This window comes from Anser brachyrhynchus, assembly GCF_964034855.1.
Source record: "Anser brachyrhynchus genome assembly, chromosome: 5".
NCBI lineage: Eukaryota > Metazoa > Chordata > Aves > Anseriformes > Anatidae > Anser > Anser brachyrhynchus.
Window position 1 is genome coordinate 29,073,342 of NC_137699.1, and position 18,242 is coordinate 29,091,583.

At 49.5% G+C, this 18,242-nt stretch overlaps 1 protein-coding gene and 1 long non-coding RNA gene across 6 annotated transcripts in view; both read left to right on the forward strand.

Moving 5' to 3' along the window:
- Positions 1-6,665: 6,665 nt before the first annotated feature.
- LOC308196440 lies at positions 6,666-8,536 on the forward strand. Of its 2 annotated transcripts, none has more exons than XR_013952201.1 (3): positions 6,666-6,800; positions 7,131-7,251; positions 8,382-8,536. It is a non-coding gene; the product is annotated as an uncharacterized lncRNA (long non-coding RNA). The 2 variants fall into 2 exon arrangements; XR_013952202.1 differs by lacking the exon at positions 8,382-8,536 and adding an exon at positions 7,497-8,368.
- A 6,383-nt stretch (positions 8,537-14,919) lies between these two features.
- Positions 14,920-18,242, forward strand: part of GALNT16 (polypeptide N-acetylgalactosaminyltransferase 16) — a 67,821-nt gene continuing 64,498 nt past the window's right edge. The window contains exon 1 of one of the 4 annotated variants that reach the window (XM_080595400.1): positions 14,920-15,212. In XM_080595400.1, the coding sequence (XP_080451526.1) occupies positions 15,042-15,212 (171 nt within the window). In that variant the 5' untranslated portion in view covers positions 14,920-15,041. The remainder of the gene's footprint in view (positions 15,213-18,242) is intronic. The other 3 variants (XM_080595404.1, XM_080595403.1, XM_080595401.1) reach the window with 3 other exon arrangements.

The following is an 18,242-nucleotide window of genomic DNA, read 5'->3' on the forward strand; positions in this document are numbered from 1 at the left end:
TCAATTGCTCTTCCTCTTTTCTGTTGTGCCCCAACTCCATCCAGCATGTTTAGTAATAAATAAAAGCAGAGAGACTCCAACTGCCGGTGGCAAGCTGTGAAAATGAGAGTGGGACCTCCTTTAAACGCACTGTGGATAAAAACAAACAAACAAACAAAATAACTTTTTTTACTTGTATAGCAATGGCTATGGAAAGCCCAAATCAGAGCTATAAGTTTGTGCATATAGTTTTATGTCAGATTTTTGCCATTTGGGTAATGTTTTCCATATGTTTTACAAGCGTTACACCCTCTTCTTTCCCCCTCTGGTTCTCCTGTGATATATGGTTAGCAATTCTAGATGTTATTCAGCTGCACATCTCATATCGCTTTGCAGATGTCTTAAAGACCGGCTCCATTTTGCAGATATTTTCCCTCAGGAAAAATATCTCTTCACTAGGAAGAGAGTCAGCCCAGGAAATAAGATTAAAACTTAAGAAATCCTTACAGAGCCCTGGAAAATATCAGATTAGACTGCCTGTCTCTTGACAAATTGGCTATGGAGGAGAAAACTGCTGTAAATCAAACGGGCCTTGTGCGTGTTCTGTGTATGATAGGCATAGGTGACAACCACTAGATGGTGCTGAGTATTAGACCCTCAAAAATGCCCAAGTATCTTTTTTCTCTGCCTTGGAAGTGGGCATTAGGATTCTTAATGCTGCTAGGTTTCCAGCTTGTATTGAATCATTGGAGCGTGCTTTTGCTACCAGCAGTGCAGAAGTTCTGCTGCAACCGCAGACAAAGAAGCCAGGAGGTGAAGAAAGTACAAGGAGATAGATGGAAGAGCTGATGTCTCCTACCATGCTTTAAAAACAAAGTGTGTTATCTTTACTTTGCTCACTTGAAATAGTCACCAATTAAAAAACAAAAACAGATAAAAAAAACTTGGAAGCTCTGGAAGGTGAGTCTTGTGCTCTGCAGGGGACACCAGCATGGAAATCTGTCTTATGAGCACAGCCCAGAAGAACTGAGCTTAGGGGGAATAATGAACTAAGGGACAAGGACACATACCAGAAGATTGTGGCGAAGAGGAAGGGGGGTTTCCTGGTCAGCTTTCTAGTCTACTCTAGCTAGGACAGCAGGTTATGGCCTTAAATGTCAACAAAAAGGGGATTTGGGCTGGTCAGGGGGAAAAGCTTCCTTATGGTATGCGTTGCTTCTTGACACAGGTCCCATTGCTTCCTTATAAGTGCTCTGAGTGGCTCCCCAGCTGCAAACCACCTGTACTGCCCCTGTCTGTACTGAAAAACCCGGAGGTGATGAAAATATTCCAGCTAGATTTGTGCACGGCCATTCTGCTCCCATGCTCGCTATGAGCCCTTCAGTCACCAGCTGCCAAGACGGACACGCAGCTCTCCTCTGTGAACTGCTCTAATTAATGTGTGCCTCTTCTGGATTTTTATAGCTCTGAAAAAGTAGCTGTGAGCAGTATCTAGTATCAGAGGGAGGTTTAATATCGCTGCTGTGCAGCTGGCCATTGCTACCGCTGCGGACGTGACCTTGGCACGTGTTCCCTCCCCTTAGCTCTTCTCACTGTGTTTTAGCACCACACTTTGCTCTTCCAGACAAATGCTTCAAAAAAAAAAAAAACAAAAAAAAGAGCCAATTTTTTTTTTAAAGTAACTTAGTAGCTTTCCAGAAATCCCTGTTCCCTTGAGAAGAAATACAAAAACCAGACTTCCAGCCCTGAACAAACTTTCTCTTGCTAAATATGTGCTCTTTTCTAATATCTCAGAACTTTATTTAGTGGATGGAGTCAGTAACTTCACTAGCCTTATTCTTCTATAAATCCCTGTTGTTTTGTGTTGTTGTTGTTTGTTTGTTTTTACAGGGAAATTAAATGGAACTGCTGTACAAGGAAACAAATTGTGCTGGAATAAAGATGGGAATGCAGTAAAGCCAGGATGATAATCCCACTGCTATCCTTACAGGACTATACTTTTGTCTTGAACAAAAACAAAGGGAAAAGCCTGGAAAGACACAACCAACTTGGAGCAAAGGGGGATTCCAAAAGCAAAGGGGTGCTGTGTACAAGGCACACAGGAAAAAATACCCCCAGATGATCCCTGAGGGCAAGGATGGGGATGGCAGAGTTGCTGTGCTGGACCAAAGCCAAAAAGTCTACTTAGTTCAGGATAATGGCCATAGCAGTCAGCAGTGAGAGCTTGGTTCTCTCTAGATAGTTTGTTTTTCACACTTGATATTTTCAGGGACGACTGAGAAAAACTGAGTGATATTTCTTGTGTTAGTTTGAGAGGAGCTAGGGAGAGGTGTTTTGTTTTAGCAAGTCTCCTATCACCAAGAAATGTGATAGCCAACTCTGCAGAATCAGAATGAATGGTTTTGGCAAAAGGATGCGAATGCAGCTTCAGAAATAGGTTGTTCCCCTGTTTTGGTGTTTAATGTAGAGCAGCTTGTGTTGGTCTTTAATGCAGAAGCCCGCTTTTTTACTCCGGAGTACGGGATGCTCACCTGCAGACCGCACAGCTCCTGTGTCCAGCACCTCATCTAAAACAGCGGCAGGAGGGCTGGCAGGGTGCCCCATGCTCGGGGGTGGCCTGGGCTTGCTTGGCTGCAAGGCTCCTGTACGGAGGGACAGCCAGTGAGTTAACAGGGCGGTCTGCGAGGAAGAACTTCTGGCTCTTCGCACGGGTTGGTCTTTGAGGAGCTCTGTTTTCTGTAACTCGATGGTGAGCTGTTTGGGAAGGTGGACAGTAATTGCAAGGAGGCAGATGAATGGATGTCATCTGTTCAGGCTTGACGAACACCGTGGCTGTGTATTTAGCAGTAAAGTGCTTCAATGTCAATGGTCCTTACTAGCTGTGGCTGTTAATGCCCGCCGAGGTGTGTGAAGTGACTCATTCGCTACGCTGCTCCAGACCATCTGAAGAGGACCCTCTGGACCCATCTTTGTCTGCTGACAACAACCAGAAATTTAGACCTTGCTTACATGATGTTAATTATTATTTTGATTGGGGGTGGATTTTTTTGATAGTCCTTTTGTTTCTTTATCTAACTGAAATTTGATTTGATGCTGTCAAGGGGGGAGTGTACAAAGGCCAGTTATGTGGTTATAGCTTATTCCCCTGGCAATGCAGTGCTATAAACACCTCAAATCCAGAAGCTGTGTCCATCCTGAGAGAGTTGTACTGGTTTATTGCTGTCAGTATATTAAAGCAGTAGTGCTTGTGTATCAACAAGCTTCTCTTTCTTTTAACAGTGGAAAACATGCAGTGAGTAAATACTTTGTTTGTTTGTTTTTCTCTCCCTTCTGAAAATAGGGAATAAAAGGCATTAAATCTGTATCCCTGCCCCGGCCTCCTTGCTAAGTGCATTTATGCCCTGCCAGCGGTGTGAACCCCTGCTGTAGCCCAAGCAGACTTGGACAAAGGAGCCTGCAGGTGAACCAGGCATTGGAGTGCCACCAGAACAATGTGGAAGGTTGTTTGAGAACCAAGAGGCCCTCTGCCTCAGGAGCAAAGGAGCAGGAGAACAGTCCTGAGGAGCTGAGCTCCCGTTTCTCGCTGTAGTCATCCACTGACCTCATGATTTTGCCTTTTGCTCCTACTCCCCATTGCATTCACGTCAAGGAGACCCAACGTGCACGCAATGGATGTGAGAAATGCGTCACTGCTCTGTCAGATGGCTCCCTAGGGAAATCCTGTTCCTGCAAGGAGCCACAAGGCTCAAATGTCTTATTTCTGACACCTCAAATCCCTAGAGAGCAGCTGAGCTCATGTCTCAGCAGGTGGGGCTGTGGTAGGGCATTGCACCTGAAGTGTAGCGTGGCTGGAACCAGAGGAAAAAAGGAAAAAAAAGGGTTCCCACCTGCAGCAACATAGCTTGGAGTGGGAGAAAGAACACACAAAGAAGCATGAGATTGGGATATTTTACTGAGAACAAGCTACTGAACAGGACATTCAGAACCACATCTGAACACTCTTCAGAGAGAGGGAGAAAGTGCTTCCCTTCAGGCATGTCTGTCTGTCCCACTTCATTTCTCACCATCCATAAACTCTCTTCTGAAACCTGCTCTAAGCTGTGAACGCTTTACTTCAGTAAACCCACTGCAAAGCCTGACATGTGGGCCGAGGACAAGGAATGACAAAACCAGTGGAGGCACAAAACCAGAAGTATCTGGACACCCTTCCAAACTTAGAGGCACTGCCTGCAGCACACGTATCGACTTCTGCCTGGTCTAGGGCCAAAAATTGGGCACTTGAACAAATGTGCAGAGTCAGCCTCAGGCCAGCCCTTGAAGGCAGCACCAGGTCACTAGTTCCAATATTTTATTAGTGAAAGAAATGTGTCTGAGCCAAAAATGAACCGTAAGTTTTGTTATTTATACTGCAGTGGGCCGTGGCCTAAACCTGAGTGGAGATTTGGGTGGGCCTCAGCTCATGATAAATGGGCAAAGGCCTAACAGTCTGATGCCTTCACAGATCTTTTCTCTTGCAGATGATTTAAAAGAAACTCAGATTTAGATGGATGAGATCTAATTCAAAGCCCAGAGCTTTCTCCCTTCTCCCGTGGACCTCCGCAGTGCAGAGCGGCCCATGTGAGGAGCGGCCTCCTGCCTCTTCCTCGCCAGGCCTCGGACGCCCAGCTGGGGAACTCCTGGCCTGCCCCTCATGCACAACATCCCTCCTCCAAAGTGCTTTCTCCTGTCAGCTCCCCCTCGGGCTCCGGGAGGCTGGGCTTTCATTTCCAGATTTGCTAGACAAGTTTCACTGTGACGCCCGTTTGTCATTCTCGGCTTTTCTGGCTCAGACCCCTCATTTTCCACTTCCTCACGTCATAAAAAGCTGTCAGCCTTTTTTATTTAATGACAGGGCTACATTTCTGCTAGTGAACAGAAAATGATGCCCTCCCTTGCTCTTTTTTTTTTTTTTAACCAGGTGCTAGGAAGGACCTGGAGTAGCAAAAAGCAGGAGGGAGATGGGACAAAATGGAGCATTTGCTTCACCTTGTCCATTAAGGACTGGGGTTTTACATTCCTGCGTGTGGTTGCTTCCTTCTGGCTTGTTCTGCAAACCTCCATCCTTTTCCATCTGTTTCTTTTTAAACAGGTCTCTTCCCTCATAGTGTTTTGCTCTCCTGTGTCTGGTGCACACACAGGGTGCTGAAGGAAAGCCCTGTGTTTCTGGTAGGGCGTCACTATTGCTCCACAGGCTGCAGGGGTTGCCTGAGATGGATTTGTCCCACGGCTGTCATAACATTTTGTATTTCATCACTGTGTGAGCTGGTCCCAGTTCTGCTAAGGCCCCCTCCAGACTCAGGTGAATCCTAAGGATTTAAGAGCAGCGATGAGATCATGAGAAGAGCCGTGCCAGACAGGGCTCACATTAAACTTGCGCATGGGATGTGATGACAAGACTAGAACAGTAGGGGTAGGCCTGCCTGCAGGTGAAATATGTAGCCCACCCTGGACACAGCTGGCTGAGCTTCTGCTTGTTGGCAAGTGCACGTCCCTGGGAAGGGGGCTGCTGCTCTCCCACACCAGTGACTCACTGAGACAAGCCCTGAGGTTTACCCATCTTGCCACATCCCTTGTGCGGAGGAACTTTCGACTCTTTGAAATCTCAGTTCTACCTTCATATCTGAACCCTGCCTCTCCTCACTCCTACACCTAGCCCCTGCAGTGCCCTGATGAGCTCACACCTGGCAGGCCCAGCCTTGGACTATTTGCTCATCTGCAAGAAAAAGAAAAGTTAGTGCCTGAGGGCTGAGCAGCTCACTTTTCGATTTACAGATACTTTTTTTTGTAAAGCTCCCCAATCCCAACAAGTTACAGTGTTTCTGAGAAACAAAACAAATCTCCTTTCTCATCCTTCGGAAATGTACGCGTTTCATTTTTTCTCCCACTTTTCCCATGTCTCCTTTTTGACAAACATTGTTATTTATATCCCCTAAGAATGAGAAGCAGGTTTTCCCTCACAAGCATCACAAGGGCTTAGTCTCAGGCCATTCCTTGAGACGCAGTTAGCTGCAGCATGTTCTCTCACAGCCAGGAGGTATGAGATGTGGCTCTTCTCCTTGGTGCCCCTGTTCAGAGCAGAGTTTAGTGAAATTAGATCTGTGCTCTTGTACTACCAACCATGCTAAATTTGAATCTTGGTTTTGCTCCAAACACCGGAAAAGAAATAAATGCCCTTGGGGGGTGACACAAAGAGAGGGACAGCTGGAAAACCCAGACTTGGGAAGTAAATTTTAAAGTTAGACTTAAAAGTTTCATTTCAGGGATGTGGTGCGAGTGGTCTCAGGTGGACCAGAGCTGAGTGGAGCCACCACCACCGAGGTCTGAGCAGCTGCCCAAATCCCCCAGCGCAATGAGGCTACTTGCACAACAGCCTTCAGAGATGAATGAGGATGTGATGTTTGGAGAGCAGAAGAGGTAAAATAAAATAAAAAATAAAGCAGATAAAATCTATTTTATCCTAGATTATGTTTGTGGGGATGCAGAAATCTCTGAGGGCTGGAAATCTGTCAAAGCAAACCCGTCCTTCAGAGCTTGGCAGAGACCGAATGGCCCTACAAGATGCAGCTGTCCTCTTTGGCCACAGCTGCCTCTCATTGAGCTCCTCCCTGCACCAAATGATAAAGGCAAGCGGAGGCTGCTTTCCCTGCTCTGTGTGTTCCTTCTGCAGTGTTTCTCTTATGCTAATGGTGCAGTTCCTTAGTGCTTTGTGCTTGCTGGTCCCTGTCTAGCTGCCCTGGGGACAGGGGGTTGGGATGAGCTGCATCCCATCCATGGAGGAGTGGGTATGGGGCTCCTGCTCAGCTGGGCGGACTCATGGGGTGTGTTTGTGGTGCTGTGTCAATGGCGTCTGAGCTTGAAGAAGGAAAGAGCTGGACTATGAAGTGTAAATATTGGTAACATGCTGATGAATGGTGGTGTGCCTCCCAGGAGGTTGAGACTGCACACAGCTCTACGTGGGGATGTAAAACCTGGGAGCAGGGGGCTATCAGTATGGTTATTTTTGTCTGCATAGACTTTACTGTGCCAAAATAATGTGTAAGTGTTCTTCAGTATTCCATCAGGGAGTATGATTGCAATTGTTGCACACAGCCTTTTTCATCCTCTCTCCACAGAGCAAAGTATGTTGCCATGCACACATTTAGAGAGGAGCTGCATGCGCCAATGATCATATATATTTTCTGGAGATGGCACATTTCTTTAATCTTGCTGTGACCTTCAAAGAGAAATGGTCAGGTTTGTGATGGCTTTTAGCTCCTGTGGGAGAGATTTTCCTTGTCTTCAGCCAGCAGCAGAGGATGCGGTGTTTGCTGGAAGCTCAAATTAGACTTAGAAGCTAATCTGAGTGTGTGAAGCACGTGTGCACGTGTATATGTGCGTGTGATGATGTATCTCTGCATCTGAAAAAGCTGCATGGATGTGCTGAGCATCTCTGTAGACATGCGGGCTTTCAAATGAAATAGTATTGCTTCTGTTCACAGTGGCTTAAGCAGTTCCTCCCATTTCTCACTCCTTTTTCTGGCTGCTGTGCTCCTGCAGTGACAGCTCTTTATTGCCAAGCCTCGCATTCAGGTATTGGAGATAATTATGAGCAAAAATGAGGGGTCATTTTTTAAACAGTGGAATTTCTTTCTTCTTAGTTCTTGTTCCCCTCTTCTACATGAGAGTGGGGCAGGTCATTCTGTTCATCGCTTATAAAGCACTCTTCTCTTTAGGGAGAAAAACACTTGTCCTAAAATGTGAATTTCTAAAGAATGTGAATCTGACTCATGTTAATGTTACAAAGAAATTTCTATTAAATAGCCTTATTGTATCATATGGGCCATAAAAATGGCTTCCTAATGGTCAGGCACCTTGCCTTTAAAAGGGAAACAAAGTCTGAGATACCTCAGTTTGGGGAAGGGGAGGCTGGCTGAGTGGACAAAACCATGAAGGCAGTGGTGAAGGACATGGCAAAGTGTTGGACCTTGCAGACACTACTAACAGATTCAGAAGGTTATAGACTGTAGGTCTATGAACGGGTCCTATATGGAACAGCAACACCAAATGCTACTCTTTTAGCAGTCCCTTGGGATGTTTTATAATAGGTATGCTCTCGATGAGGCTGTCTCCTCAGACACCAGCGTTGGGGAGCTTCAGAGGAAATCTGTGCCCTCAGGTTAGCACCTTAAAATCTTTTTTTGCCCTGTGAGACCTTATCTGGGAATCAGGGAGCCCCATGTGCCTGCCATGGGACTTGGACAGGGCTGGTGTGTGTGGAGATACCAAATAGGGTTGATGCAGACTCACTGAGACAAATGCCCTCCAACCCTCATCACCTTCAGCTGGGGCCAAGTGCTCTCAGAGCCTCACAGTGTCTGTCTCAGGCTGTGGCCAGGGAGGTTGTGGACCTGTGCTGAGGCCCTGCTGCCTGCAGTGAGGCAGCTGCTGCCAGTGCTCCTGACAAAATGAATGAAAAGAGTTCCCTGCACAGCTGGGTAAGGGGCTGGTGGCTGCTTCACATGCAGCCTCTGCTGTCCCACCACTGGCAGGGCCTGGAGGGGCACCAGGGCAGGGGCTGAATCCCCCAACTTGTGCTGGGCAGAGCTGTCGCTGCTGAGAGCTTCTGCAAAATGGCTGGACCTGCGTGATCCCAGCACGAGGGGTTTCTGTGCTGGAAGACTTCATAAAGTTCATGAGAGGACATCAGCTCAGCTTCTGTGAAAGCTTCAGGTTGGCAGTTTTCCTTGGCTATGGTTCCACTGAGGCTGTGATTTCAATAAATATCCCAGAAATCCCTTACTCCTGCCTTCCCGTGATTTACGATGTTCCACTATAACATGAACAGGAAAAGGTAGAAACTGGCAAATCTTCAGTGCTGCGTTGATCTGGCTGGAGTCTCAGGGACTGAAAGTGCTGCAGATGGGAAGTGCTGTGCTGGTACTCCTTGCCCTACTGCCAGCCAGAGGCAGCGGAACAAAAAGGGGCATCCTGTGACCTTGGGAGGGAGCCTTGAGCTCTGCTGAGGGTGCCCCACTTGCTGCAGTGATGGTGGCTGTGTTTTGCCCTTGAACAGAGTTTGTGCTGGGGTGAGTTTGCAAGGCCCTCCTGCCTGCAAGCTCAAGAAGCTGGAAAGCACCAGCATGCTGGACTTCTGCTTCTTTTTCCCCCCAGCTTAATGTGATGGATACTTGCTCCTGATATCCTCCAGATTCCAACAATTTTTCTTGGCTTTTTTTGCCCTTCCCAGCTCCCACCTGGAGGTGGGTCTGGACCTTACCTGGCCAAGGTTGTGGATCGGGGGCATTGTGGAGCCCCTGGGACTGTCAGATCCACGGCTCCTGTTTCTGGCCTCCCCTCAGCCTGAGGTTTCTCATGCTCAGTGCCAGGGCTGGAATGTTTTGAGAAGTGTTCTGTTAATTGTCTGGGTTATTTTGAGGGATGGAGCTTCAGAAATAAGTATGTTGCTGTGACTCTTAGGAAAGTTAAGCATTTTTTCAGTGCACTTGACTTGAACCCAGCTTGCTGTGCACGATGCGAGTCACTCTTATGGGATGTGTGAGAAACTGGGTAGGATATTTTTCACAGTTATTTCCCAGACTGCAGTGGTTTTTGTCTGGAATTCCTCTGTAGTGGGAGACTGGAGCTTCATCACTTTGCCAGATGAGCACTGCAAGCTGCTTCTGCTTTGCAGCTAAGAGGGCTATTATGGGCACTAACCTGGTGGCTATATTGAGCTTTAAAAGCTTAGAATTTCTATGAGGATTAAATTGCAGTTCAGGTCACATTCAGCACTGTGATGTGCTGCCAATAAAGGAGAGCAAATAGTCATCAGATTGTAATAAAAAGATTTTATTGTTAATTAATTCTGAGCACAAGAAAAGTGTTACGTGCTTTACCATAAAGGTGGGAAATAAATCCCTGTCCTAGGGAAGTTAAGATACAGCACGTAAGAGAAGCGAACGATCTGGGGCGAGAAAGGCACATAGGTTCTCATCTTCCCTTCTACCGCTTTTCGTAAGTCAGGCTCATAAAGCGGATCAAGTTGATTATAAGTGGATCTTCTAGTTTAATCATTTGCATTAATATGTAACTTATTCTACTTTAAATATTTATTTTGTTTCCACACTTTCAAAAGATCTCATGACGGGTGCATGACTCCAGAGTGAATTTTTTTGTGTGTGTGTGTTGATATCTCCTGCCTGATTCTGCCCTAACTCCATTCCTCTTTATCCTTGATGTGTTGAGTTGCTGCACAGGGGTTGCCCCAGGACTGGCTCGATTGTCTCCAGAGACCCAGCTGCAAGATGTGGCCATGCAATTCTGACTGCAGAGGCTCAGCTGCACCAGGGTGTGACTATTGAGCCTCTGCCATAGGGAAAACTGAGATCTTCATGTTGAGCTACATCCCAAGAGATGAGCGAGCTTCAGCACAGAGCTGGGAGGGAAACAATTGCTTGGCCAGTTTTGGGACGCTAATGGGAACCTTTACTTGCCACAGTACTGCTCTGAGCTAGAACCTGGATTCAAAGGGCTGCAGCAGCCCGGTCACCCTCCTGAACCCATCAGTCCCTTTACCCTTTTGACTCCCCATGCTGATCTAGGGAGCCTCACTACATGAAGGATGTTCCTCAGTGGGAGCTGGAAAAAATCCACTTCACCAAAGGAAGGGAGAAGAAACGCAGACTGGAGTAACAGTGGTGAAGGTAACACCGCTGTCTTCTCTAAGGCTGTGCCCAGTTGTGCAGCTGTACAGTTCCGGCAGCGATGGATGGGTAGGTTACCTCCCTCAGGGAGGGTTAATGGCACCTTCTCCCAGGGGTCCTGTGTCCCAGATAATCATCTCTGAAGACTTCCTTGACTCCTTCAGACTCTCAAAGGAGATTCATCTGACCGTGGTTAGCCTTTTAGCAGGTGCTTCTCTCTTGAGAAACACAAGTGCATTGCAGAGCTGTTAATTATAGCTTATTGGGGATTCTTCTGTTCTCATTTTCATTAAGAAAAATCTTCATGAAGATAACCTTAAGGTTACACTGACCTTAAATACCACTTAAGAGAATGTTTAACAGTGCAATTTAATACAAAGCAATTCAAATTCCAGTTCCCGGTTAACTGTATACTCTTTGCCCTAACTTTGAGCTGGGTCATTGCCCTCCACCACCTTACTGCTTGGACATCAGCCAGAAACCATGAACCAGAAGATATTTCTGTCCTGGTTGGCAAATATGCCATGCTAGGCAGCTCATCTTCTGTTAATTGCAGAAATAATCAGCATTCACCCCCTGTGCCTCTTCTGGCTGGGCATCAGAATAAATTAAGGATGGAGCCACTCCTGGGGGAGTAATTTCTGTCTGGCCTTTTTGTGGTGCCTGTGGAGGTGATCGGCTGGAGGCCACCTGAATGGTACGTAGCTCTATGCCGTGTTTAAGGTGGTCTGTTAGACTTCTGGCATACCTTGTGTTTTTGTGGTGCAAGTGGCTGAGGCCAAGGGTGTGCAGGGCGATAGATGATCTGGGGCACTGCACTGTAGGTTTTCAGAAACCCAAACACCCCCGCAACCTCTGACCAGCATGAGGAAGCTCTTTGGAAATGGAAAGTATTTGGGGCAGTTTAGGAATTTGGCCAGTGTAGATGAGTAATGCAGATAACATTTTTCTTTTCCAGCTCCAGGCAGTGGAGGCTGGTGGCACGCACTTTACCATGTTGGCACTGCAGCATGGGTAAACACTTCTCAAAGGCTTGCAGAGGAGTGGTTTGGATCTGGGTGAAGAGCACAGTGAGGTGCTATGGTTAGACCATCAGATGGTTCCCCATTTGCTGTGGGGGAAGGACTCCACGGCTCTTTCTGCCCATTGGGACAAACACTTCTCTCATTCTAATTTTTTCCAAGGGTCTTCCTGAATTGAAATCAGGGCTGAGCTCAGAGTCCTTCAGTAGGTAAACTGCTTTCACCCATGCCTGGGCACCTGTTTGAGCACCTGGAAGCTGACTGACCCTTGCTTAAAGAGAGCAGGAACTTCACCAGAGAGGGTGAGCCTCCAGCCCAGGGATGGAGTGGAGGAGGAGGAAGGAGCCACTTGGTGGCAGCAAGCTCAGAGAAAACTACCCTGAGATGTCTTGCACTCTTCTCCCAGCTACTGTGCTCTGCCCATGTAGAAGGAGGTCTCTGAGGAGAGGTTTTGTGGGAAAAGTTCCTGAGCTGGGGCTGCTCTTTACTTGAGTGACTTGGCTAGGAGCCATGACAAGCTTGTCTAAGAAAACTACCAGAGCTGTCTCAGCTGAGTGTATGGATAGGCTTTGAAGTGAGAATTAAGAGAAGGAACCCCGGTGGATGAAGAGCTCCGGGGAAGTGAGCTGTGACTGTATCCTCAGTCCTTGTGGCTTCAAGATACGTGACTTTCTGGATCTTCAGCCTGTAGTGCTTTCAGTGAGCAGGCAGGAGCCCAGCTGGGCGCGGGGTACTTCTGCACGAGGTGCAGCTCCGTGCCTGGCTGGTGGGCCATGGGTGAGCAGAGCTGCATCTCCCTGAGCAAGGCCCCACATCCCTGCAGGACAACATCACGCACTCCTTTCTCCCCCTTTGCTGTTCTCCTTGCTACCCTGGCGGCTGTTGAAGGAAGCACCCAGATGGGGAAGTGTCTCCTGCCAGCCTGGAAAAGTGAAACCTCTCTGTCTGGCAAGGGTGCAGCTGCGCAGCCCAGCTTTGCGTGACCTGCTCCAGCCCCTGAACTCTAATGCTGATTTTCCTTAAACGTTATTAGCTAAACTCTGGATGACTTTGTCCAAACTGTTTCTGGAGTCTAGACAGACTTTATGTTTATGTTTCAGATGGCACTTCCGTGCCTGGAGGCCACAAAAAACAGTGGACCTGATTTATCAGATCAGAATAATGCTAATAAAAGCCTTTTTGTGTTCTCCAGATGTTCCATAGTTGAAAGCTCAGCTACATTCATCAGTAATCTGACAAACGTTCTCTGCACCACAGCTATAAAAAAGACATGTTTTACTTTTTATGAAAAGAAGTCTAGATGATGCTTTTTTTTTTCTTTTTCTTTTTCTTCTTTTTTTTTTTTTCCATGCAATGAAGAACACTTTAATTCTATCTGGGCAATCTGGGATACCAGATTTGCTCTTCTAGCTGTTACCAAGGCCATCACCCAAAAATACAGAACTGATTTCTCAAGCACACTATTCAACATTCATGGCTCTAGGAGATCTCTTCCTATTGAAAATGATGCTGGGTAAGGCCTTGGTGATTATAAAGAAAATAAGGTTCTTAAACACCCCCCCCCCCCCCATAAACTTCTTCCACGTAGTTGGTCATATTCCTCCTTCCCATTACTGTATCAAGATTACTCACTAAATACTTAGGCTAACAAATCAGCCACTTGAATTGGCAAAGGGTCCCTTATATCATTCCACTGTACAAAACTGAACTGTCTCAAAAAAGACTTAACGTCTAACATGGAAGTCCCAGCTATAGAGGGAACAAAAAAAGAACAGTTGTGGTGGTAAGACCCCACAATTCTCCTGTGACGCTTGTACAAGACTGATTTGTTTAGTTTATTATGTTTCTCAGGTCACTTCTGTTAGGCAACAGAGCTATTTATTGAATTACCTGATGCTTTTGCAAAGTCAGCAATGCAATATTGTCACAGTTAATGTTCATTGTATGTCTGCTCTGGAGGCCACATTGAGGTCTCTGCTAGGCTGCTTCTGGTACTCTTATTTCTGATAAGGCAATAGCTGTATACAACCTTGCAGCTTACAGTATAGCCACAAGTGAAGAATTTGAGTTGTCAGAGGTCCCTGTACAAACACAGAGTTCAAAATATGTCTTTTAAATGAGAGGTGAGATTTTTGGAGCAAAGTTCTGCAGTTGGAGGTTTTTTTCTTTGCAAATTCTGGCTGCAGAGCGCAGAACCTTGGTACTCATAGCTCGGGCCTAGGAGCTAATGGAGCATTTGGGCCTCGGAGATGAAATATGGCTGGGGACATGTCTTCAAAGCGTGCAGAGGCCTAGTGCTGCTGAAGCACGCGTCTCGTGGTGGCTGTGCTGAACAGGTGCTGTGTCCCCCAGCACAGCAGCTAGCACGCTGTCAGCACTCCCTCGACTGTTCGGCTCAGGTCCCGAAGCTTAGGCGACCTGAATAACAGGTCTCTGTGGGTCTGGTTTATCTGTGTCTAGTGGGGTGCCTCAGGGCCGGTGCAAGCAGCTCATCTGATGGCTCTGGGGTGGGAACTGATGCTTTTGCTGCACCCCTTGCTGGGGCTGCGGGCTGGAGCTGCCAGGTGGGTCTGACTGTGTTTCTACAGGCCTCACCTGCAGGGGAATAATGCCCCGGGGCTGGCTCCTGGGGTGGCTAGCAGTGACTGCCCCCAGGGAGGAGAAACCCCTTCAGCTCCAGCTTGTCACCCCTGCTCCTGGGCAGGGGTCTACCCACTTGTTTCTGACGCTTTCCGACAGGGCACCCAGTGAAAGGGGTTTGGGGCCTTCAAAGGGAAGGATTAGCTGATCTATCCTGTGGTTTTCTTGCGATCAACACAGGGAGTTAGGGACGGTAGTGATTCTGTGCAGGATGCTTTCTGTCACTCCTTTCTGTACTCAGCAGGCCGAGTTACCCAGGTAGCACAAATAAACTCTGAGTTTTGGGGTTTCCTGAGCCAGGTACCACAACTAAACTCTTGAGTTTTGGGGTTTTCTGTGCCGTTTCCTGAAACGCTCTGGAAACACCAGGACGCAGCGAGGGCGAGGAAGCAAAGCGGGCTGGGCTGTGTGGTCTGCAGGCGCCGGGGGGTTCTGCTGGGACCCTGAGGGTCCCGGGGGGGGGCGGCTCCATTAAGGGGCCGTGTCGTTGCTTTCCTCCGCTCCCCTCCTGCCGGCGTTAGGACCCGGCGGGGCGGCCCTAACCCGTCCCTCCCCAGCCCATGGAGGAGGAGGAGGAGGAGGAGGAGGAGGAAGAGGGGGCCCCACGCCGCCTCCCCGCCTCCGTCCGCCGCCGCTGCCCGGCGAGGCAGCGCTCCCAGGCTCCACCGGGGCTCTCGGCATGAGGAGGCTGCGGGCCAATGCCATCGCCGTGCTGACGGTCGCCTGGATCCTGGGCACTTTCTACTACTTATGGCAGGACAGCAAGCCCCGCGCGGCGGCGGGCGGCAGCGGGCCGAGGGCGGCCGGCCGGCCGGAGCTCCGCCGGGAGGACGGGAGCCTGCCCCTGGCCGTGAGTGGGGTGGGGGGAGCCGTGCTCGGGCGAGGAGGGGGATTTGGGGTCGCTTTGAGGGGTTTTGGGTCGTTTTGTTTTGTTTTTTTTTGGGGGGGGGGTTGGCGTGCCCGCTCGTAACCATGGCAGCGGGAGAGCGGGGCGATGCTGCGCGGGGGGAGGTTGGGTCCCCTTCAGCCTGGGCACAGCGGCAGCTCTCGCAACTCCAGGAATAGCTTGGTTAAAAATAATAATTAATAATAATAACGGGGCAGCCCTGGGGCAGAGGTGGCCCGGCGGTGAGGCGGTTCGGGAGCCGCTCGGCGCGGCCCCGTCGGCAGCCGGCAGGCAACGAAAGCGGCACCGGCACGGGCAGGGGCAGGGGCAGGGGCAGGGGCAGGGCTCGCCCTTCTCTGGCAGAAATACTCTGGCAGGGCTCTGTGCCTTCGGGGGGCGTTTGGCAGGGCAAAAGAGCCTTCTGCTGAGACCCTCGGCCGCTGCTTGCAGAGGGGGGCAACTCGAAAGTCAAAGCCGAGGCTCTTGTGGTTGGTGAGGCTGTTATTTGTTTCCAGCAGCCGGGGCATCTCCGAGGTCCTCTGAGGAGCGGGGCTGTGGCCGTGCCTGCGGTGCCCCCGGGCTGTTCCGCACCCCTCTGCACAATGTTCCCGTGCTGTTGAACAGCGTGAGGGTTCGGAGCACCGCTGTCTGTCGGATCCCCCCGTAGCGTGGGGAAAGCTGCCCCGAGCCCCTGATTTCTTGCGTGTGCTGAGCGTGCGGCTCCGGCAGTTTATTTCTCAGTTCCCCCCGTTTACCCTTCTGCTGTTATTTTTTTAATTGCATTTACTTCGCTCCCCCTCGCAGGCTTTGCGAGGTTTCCTGGATCTGCGTGCCCTAAAATCCCCGGGAGGAGGATGCCGTGGAGGTGCCGCGCGTTGCTGTGCTGCTGCTGCTTGGGGGAGGCGGTGTGTGCTCGCCGCTAACCACGGCGCCTGGCTTTACAAGCTGTAGCGCCGGGCAGCCGCCGCTCCGCATCCCAGCCTGCTCGCAGGTCGCTGCGAAGCATCCCTTACCGCTGAAATCCCGTACCACGGGGAGAAATAATCGTCCCTTGCCCTCCTGTCCCTCCGTGCTGGGGTCCCATGATGTGCCATTCCCCAGGAAGGCAGTGGCTGGGATTGAGGACCTTCTCCTGACATACCTGACCACATCGTGGTGCGGCGGCGATACCACGTCCTGACCTGCAGCAATCCCCTCGCTTAGAGGAGGGTGACAACGGGGTTTTGTGGTGTCTGGGCTTCCCCTCGTGCATGCTGGGGACAGCATTGTCCCTGCAGGGGTGGCATCTAGCGAGAGTCTGAGCAGGTGGTCTTGTGTGCCCTATGCAAGTATGCGGGGTTGGTTACGCGTGGCTGTGGCTGTGCAAGGTGGTCTCAGCGTTTGTCCTGCCTCCTCCTGCTGGGGCTACAGTGCTGCCTGCCATCTGCCCCCCGTCCAGCCCAGAAAACGTGCTGTTTCAACCTGAAATTGAATCAGGAGGGAGAACCCTGAGGGAGAAATGGTTATCTAGAGACATGGCTGTCCTTCAGCTGTGCAGAGCCCTCAGCCATGAGCTCGTTCCCTGAGAAGCTGAACTACTTGAGGTAATAAATAATGGCAGTGTTGCGCAAGAGAAGGCGTGCGTATCCTCTGCGTGCTGCTCGGGTCCCCTGGCCTTCCACAGAGCCGCCAAGGCAAGCTGCCTGTTTTCAGCCAGCTTTTGGTCTGCTCTGCTCTGTGTGACTGATGATGCTGGAGTTCAGGTTTGGGTTCATCTGCAAGTAAGGGTGACTCATGTGACTTGTGGTTCTCTGGAAAAATATTTTTGTATTTTTCTGCAATTGGCTGCTTTTCTGTCTGGGGGAAAAATTGTGTCTCTTTGACGAGCAAGTCCAAGAGCTCTGCTCTTGCATCTATGCCGTGACATTTCAGATCCTGGGTGAATTACGGTGAAGTGCTTTCTGGGCTTGCAGTGAGATGTGGTTTTCTTAATTATTCTCTCCTGATGAATAAAAATAACTTCAGGTAAAAAAACATAGTTGATTCTGAGTCTCATCTTGAAGCTGGGTTCTTATTTGTTTACCTCACATTTATTAGCACAAGTTTAAACTTAAATTCTGGATGCCTGACTCTTGGAGTCAGCAAGGGAAATCTTTGGGTGCTAAAGCTGGGCAGTGGGGCTGTCAGATCAAACAGCGTCCCAGAAATAGCTCATGCATTAATGGCGATCCTACAGATCCCTGTTTCTTATCCAAAAATCTAGCAACTTGGCCTCTATGCAACAGCCTCTACCCAAACAGGTTCTACAGATGCTTGAAATAAAAATGCAGCAATTGGGAAAATGAAGGCGTGAATCAGTGTGAGCTGTTCCCCTGGACGCTCCCTGTTCCATCCACCGTGGGCAAGTGTCAGAGTCCAGGGAATGCACTATTTCTGTTTGCCTCCTGACCCTTGGAGGCTTCCCAGAGGCAGAACCTGTGCGATGTGTCTTCAGAGGGGCTTTGGCATCGTTTCCACAGGCTGTTAATCATTCACCACTTGCCGCTCATCTGCTTTTGTTTGGAGCTGATGGCCAGAGCCTGACTCCGTCCTCCTGCCACAAAACGCTGCCAGGTGGGAAGCTCGCCCACAGCACTCCGTCCCACCTGCAAAGCGTGTTGGTCAGAGGGGTGGCTGCCAGGCATCCCTGAGGAGTTTTTCTTGTTGGCTGATGGTGTGTGCTGAGGATTTATTCGCTCCCACTCCTGAGTCAAAAGCTGGATGTGAGGCTGCCTGAGGGCTTCTCCAGCTGGCTGGCTTTCCTGGGGTGGCACAAAAGCAGCATCTTTGGAAGATGGACCGTGTGAGGTGGTGCCTGGTTGCTCTTCGGAGCGGGTGCGCTGTCTGGTACCTTTGTCCTGCCAGCTTCTGTGGCCTGCGCAGCTTCTCTGTGATCCCACCAGAGGCTGCTTGGCAGCCGACAGCTCCGGCACGGTCGCGCTGCCTCACGTTCCCTGGCGTCAGCTCTGGTGGCTG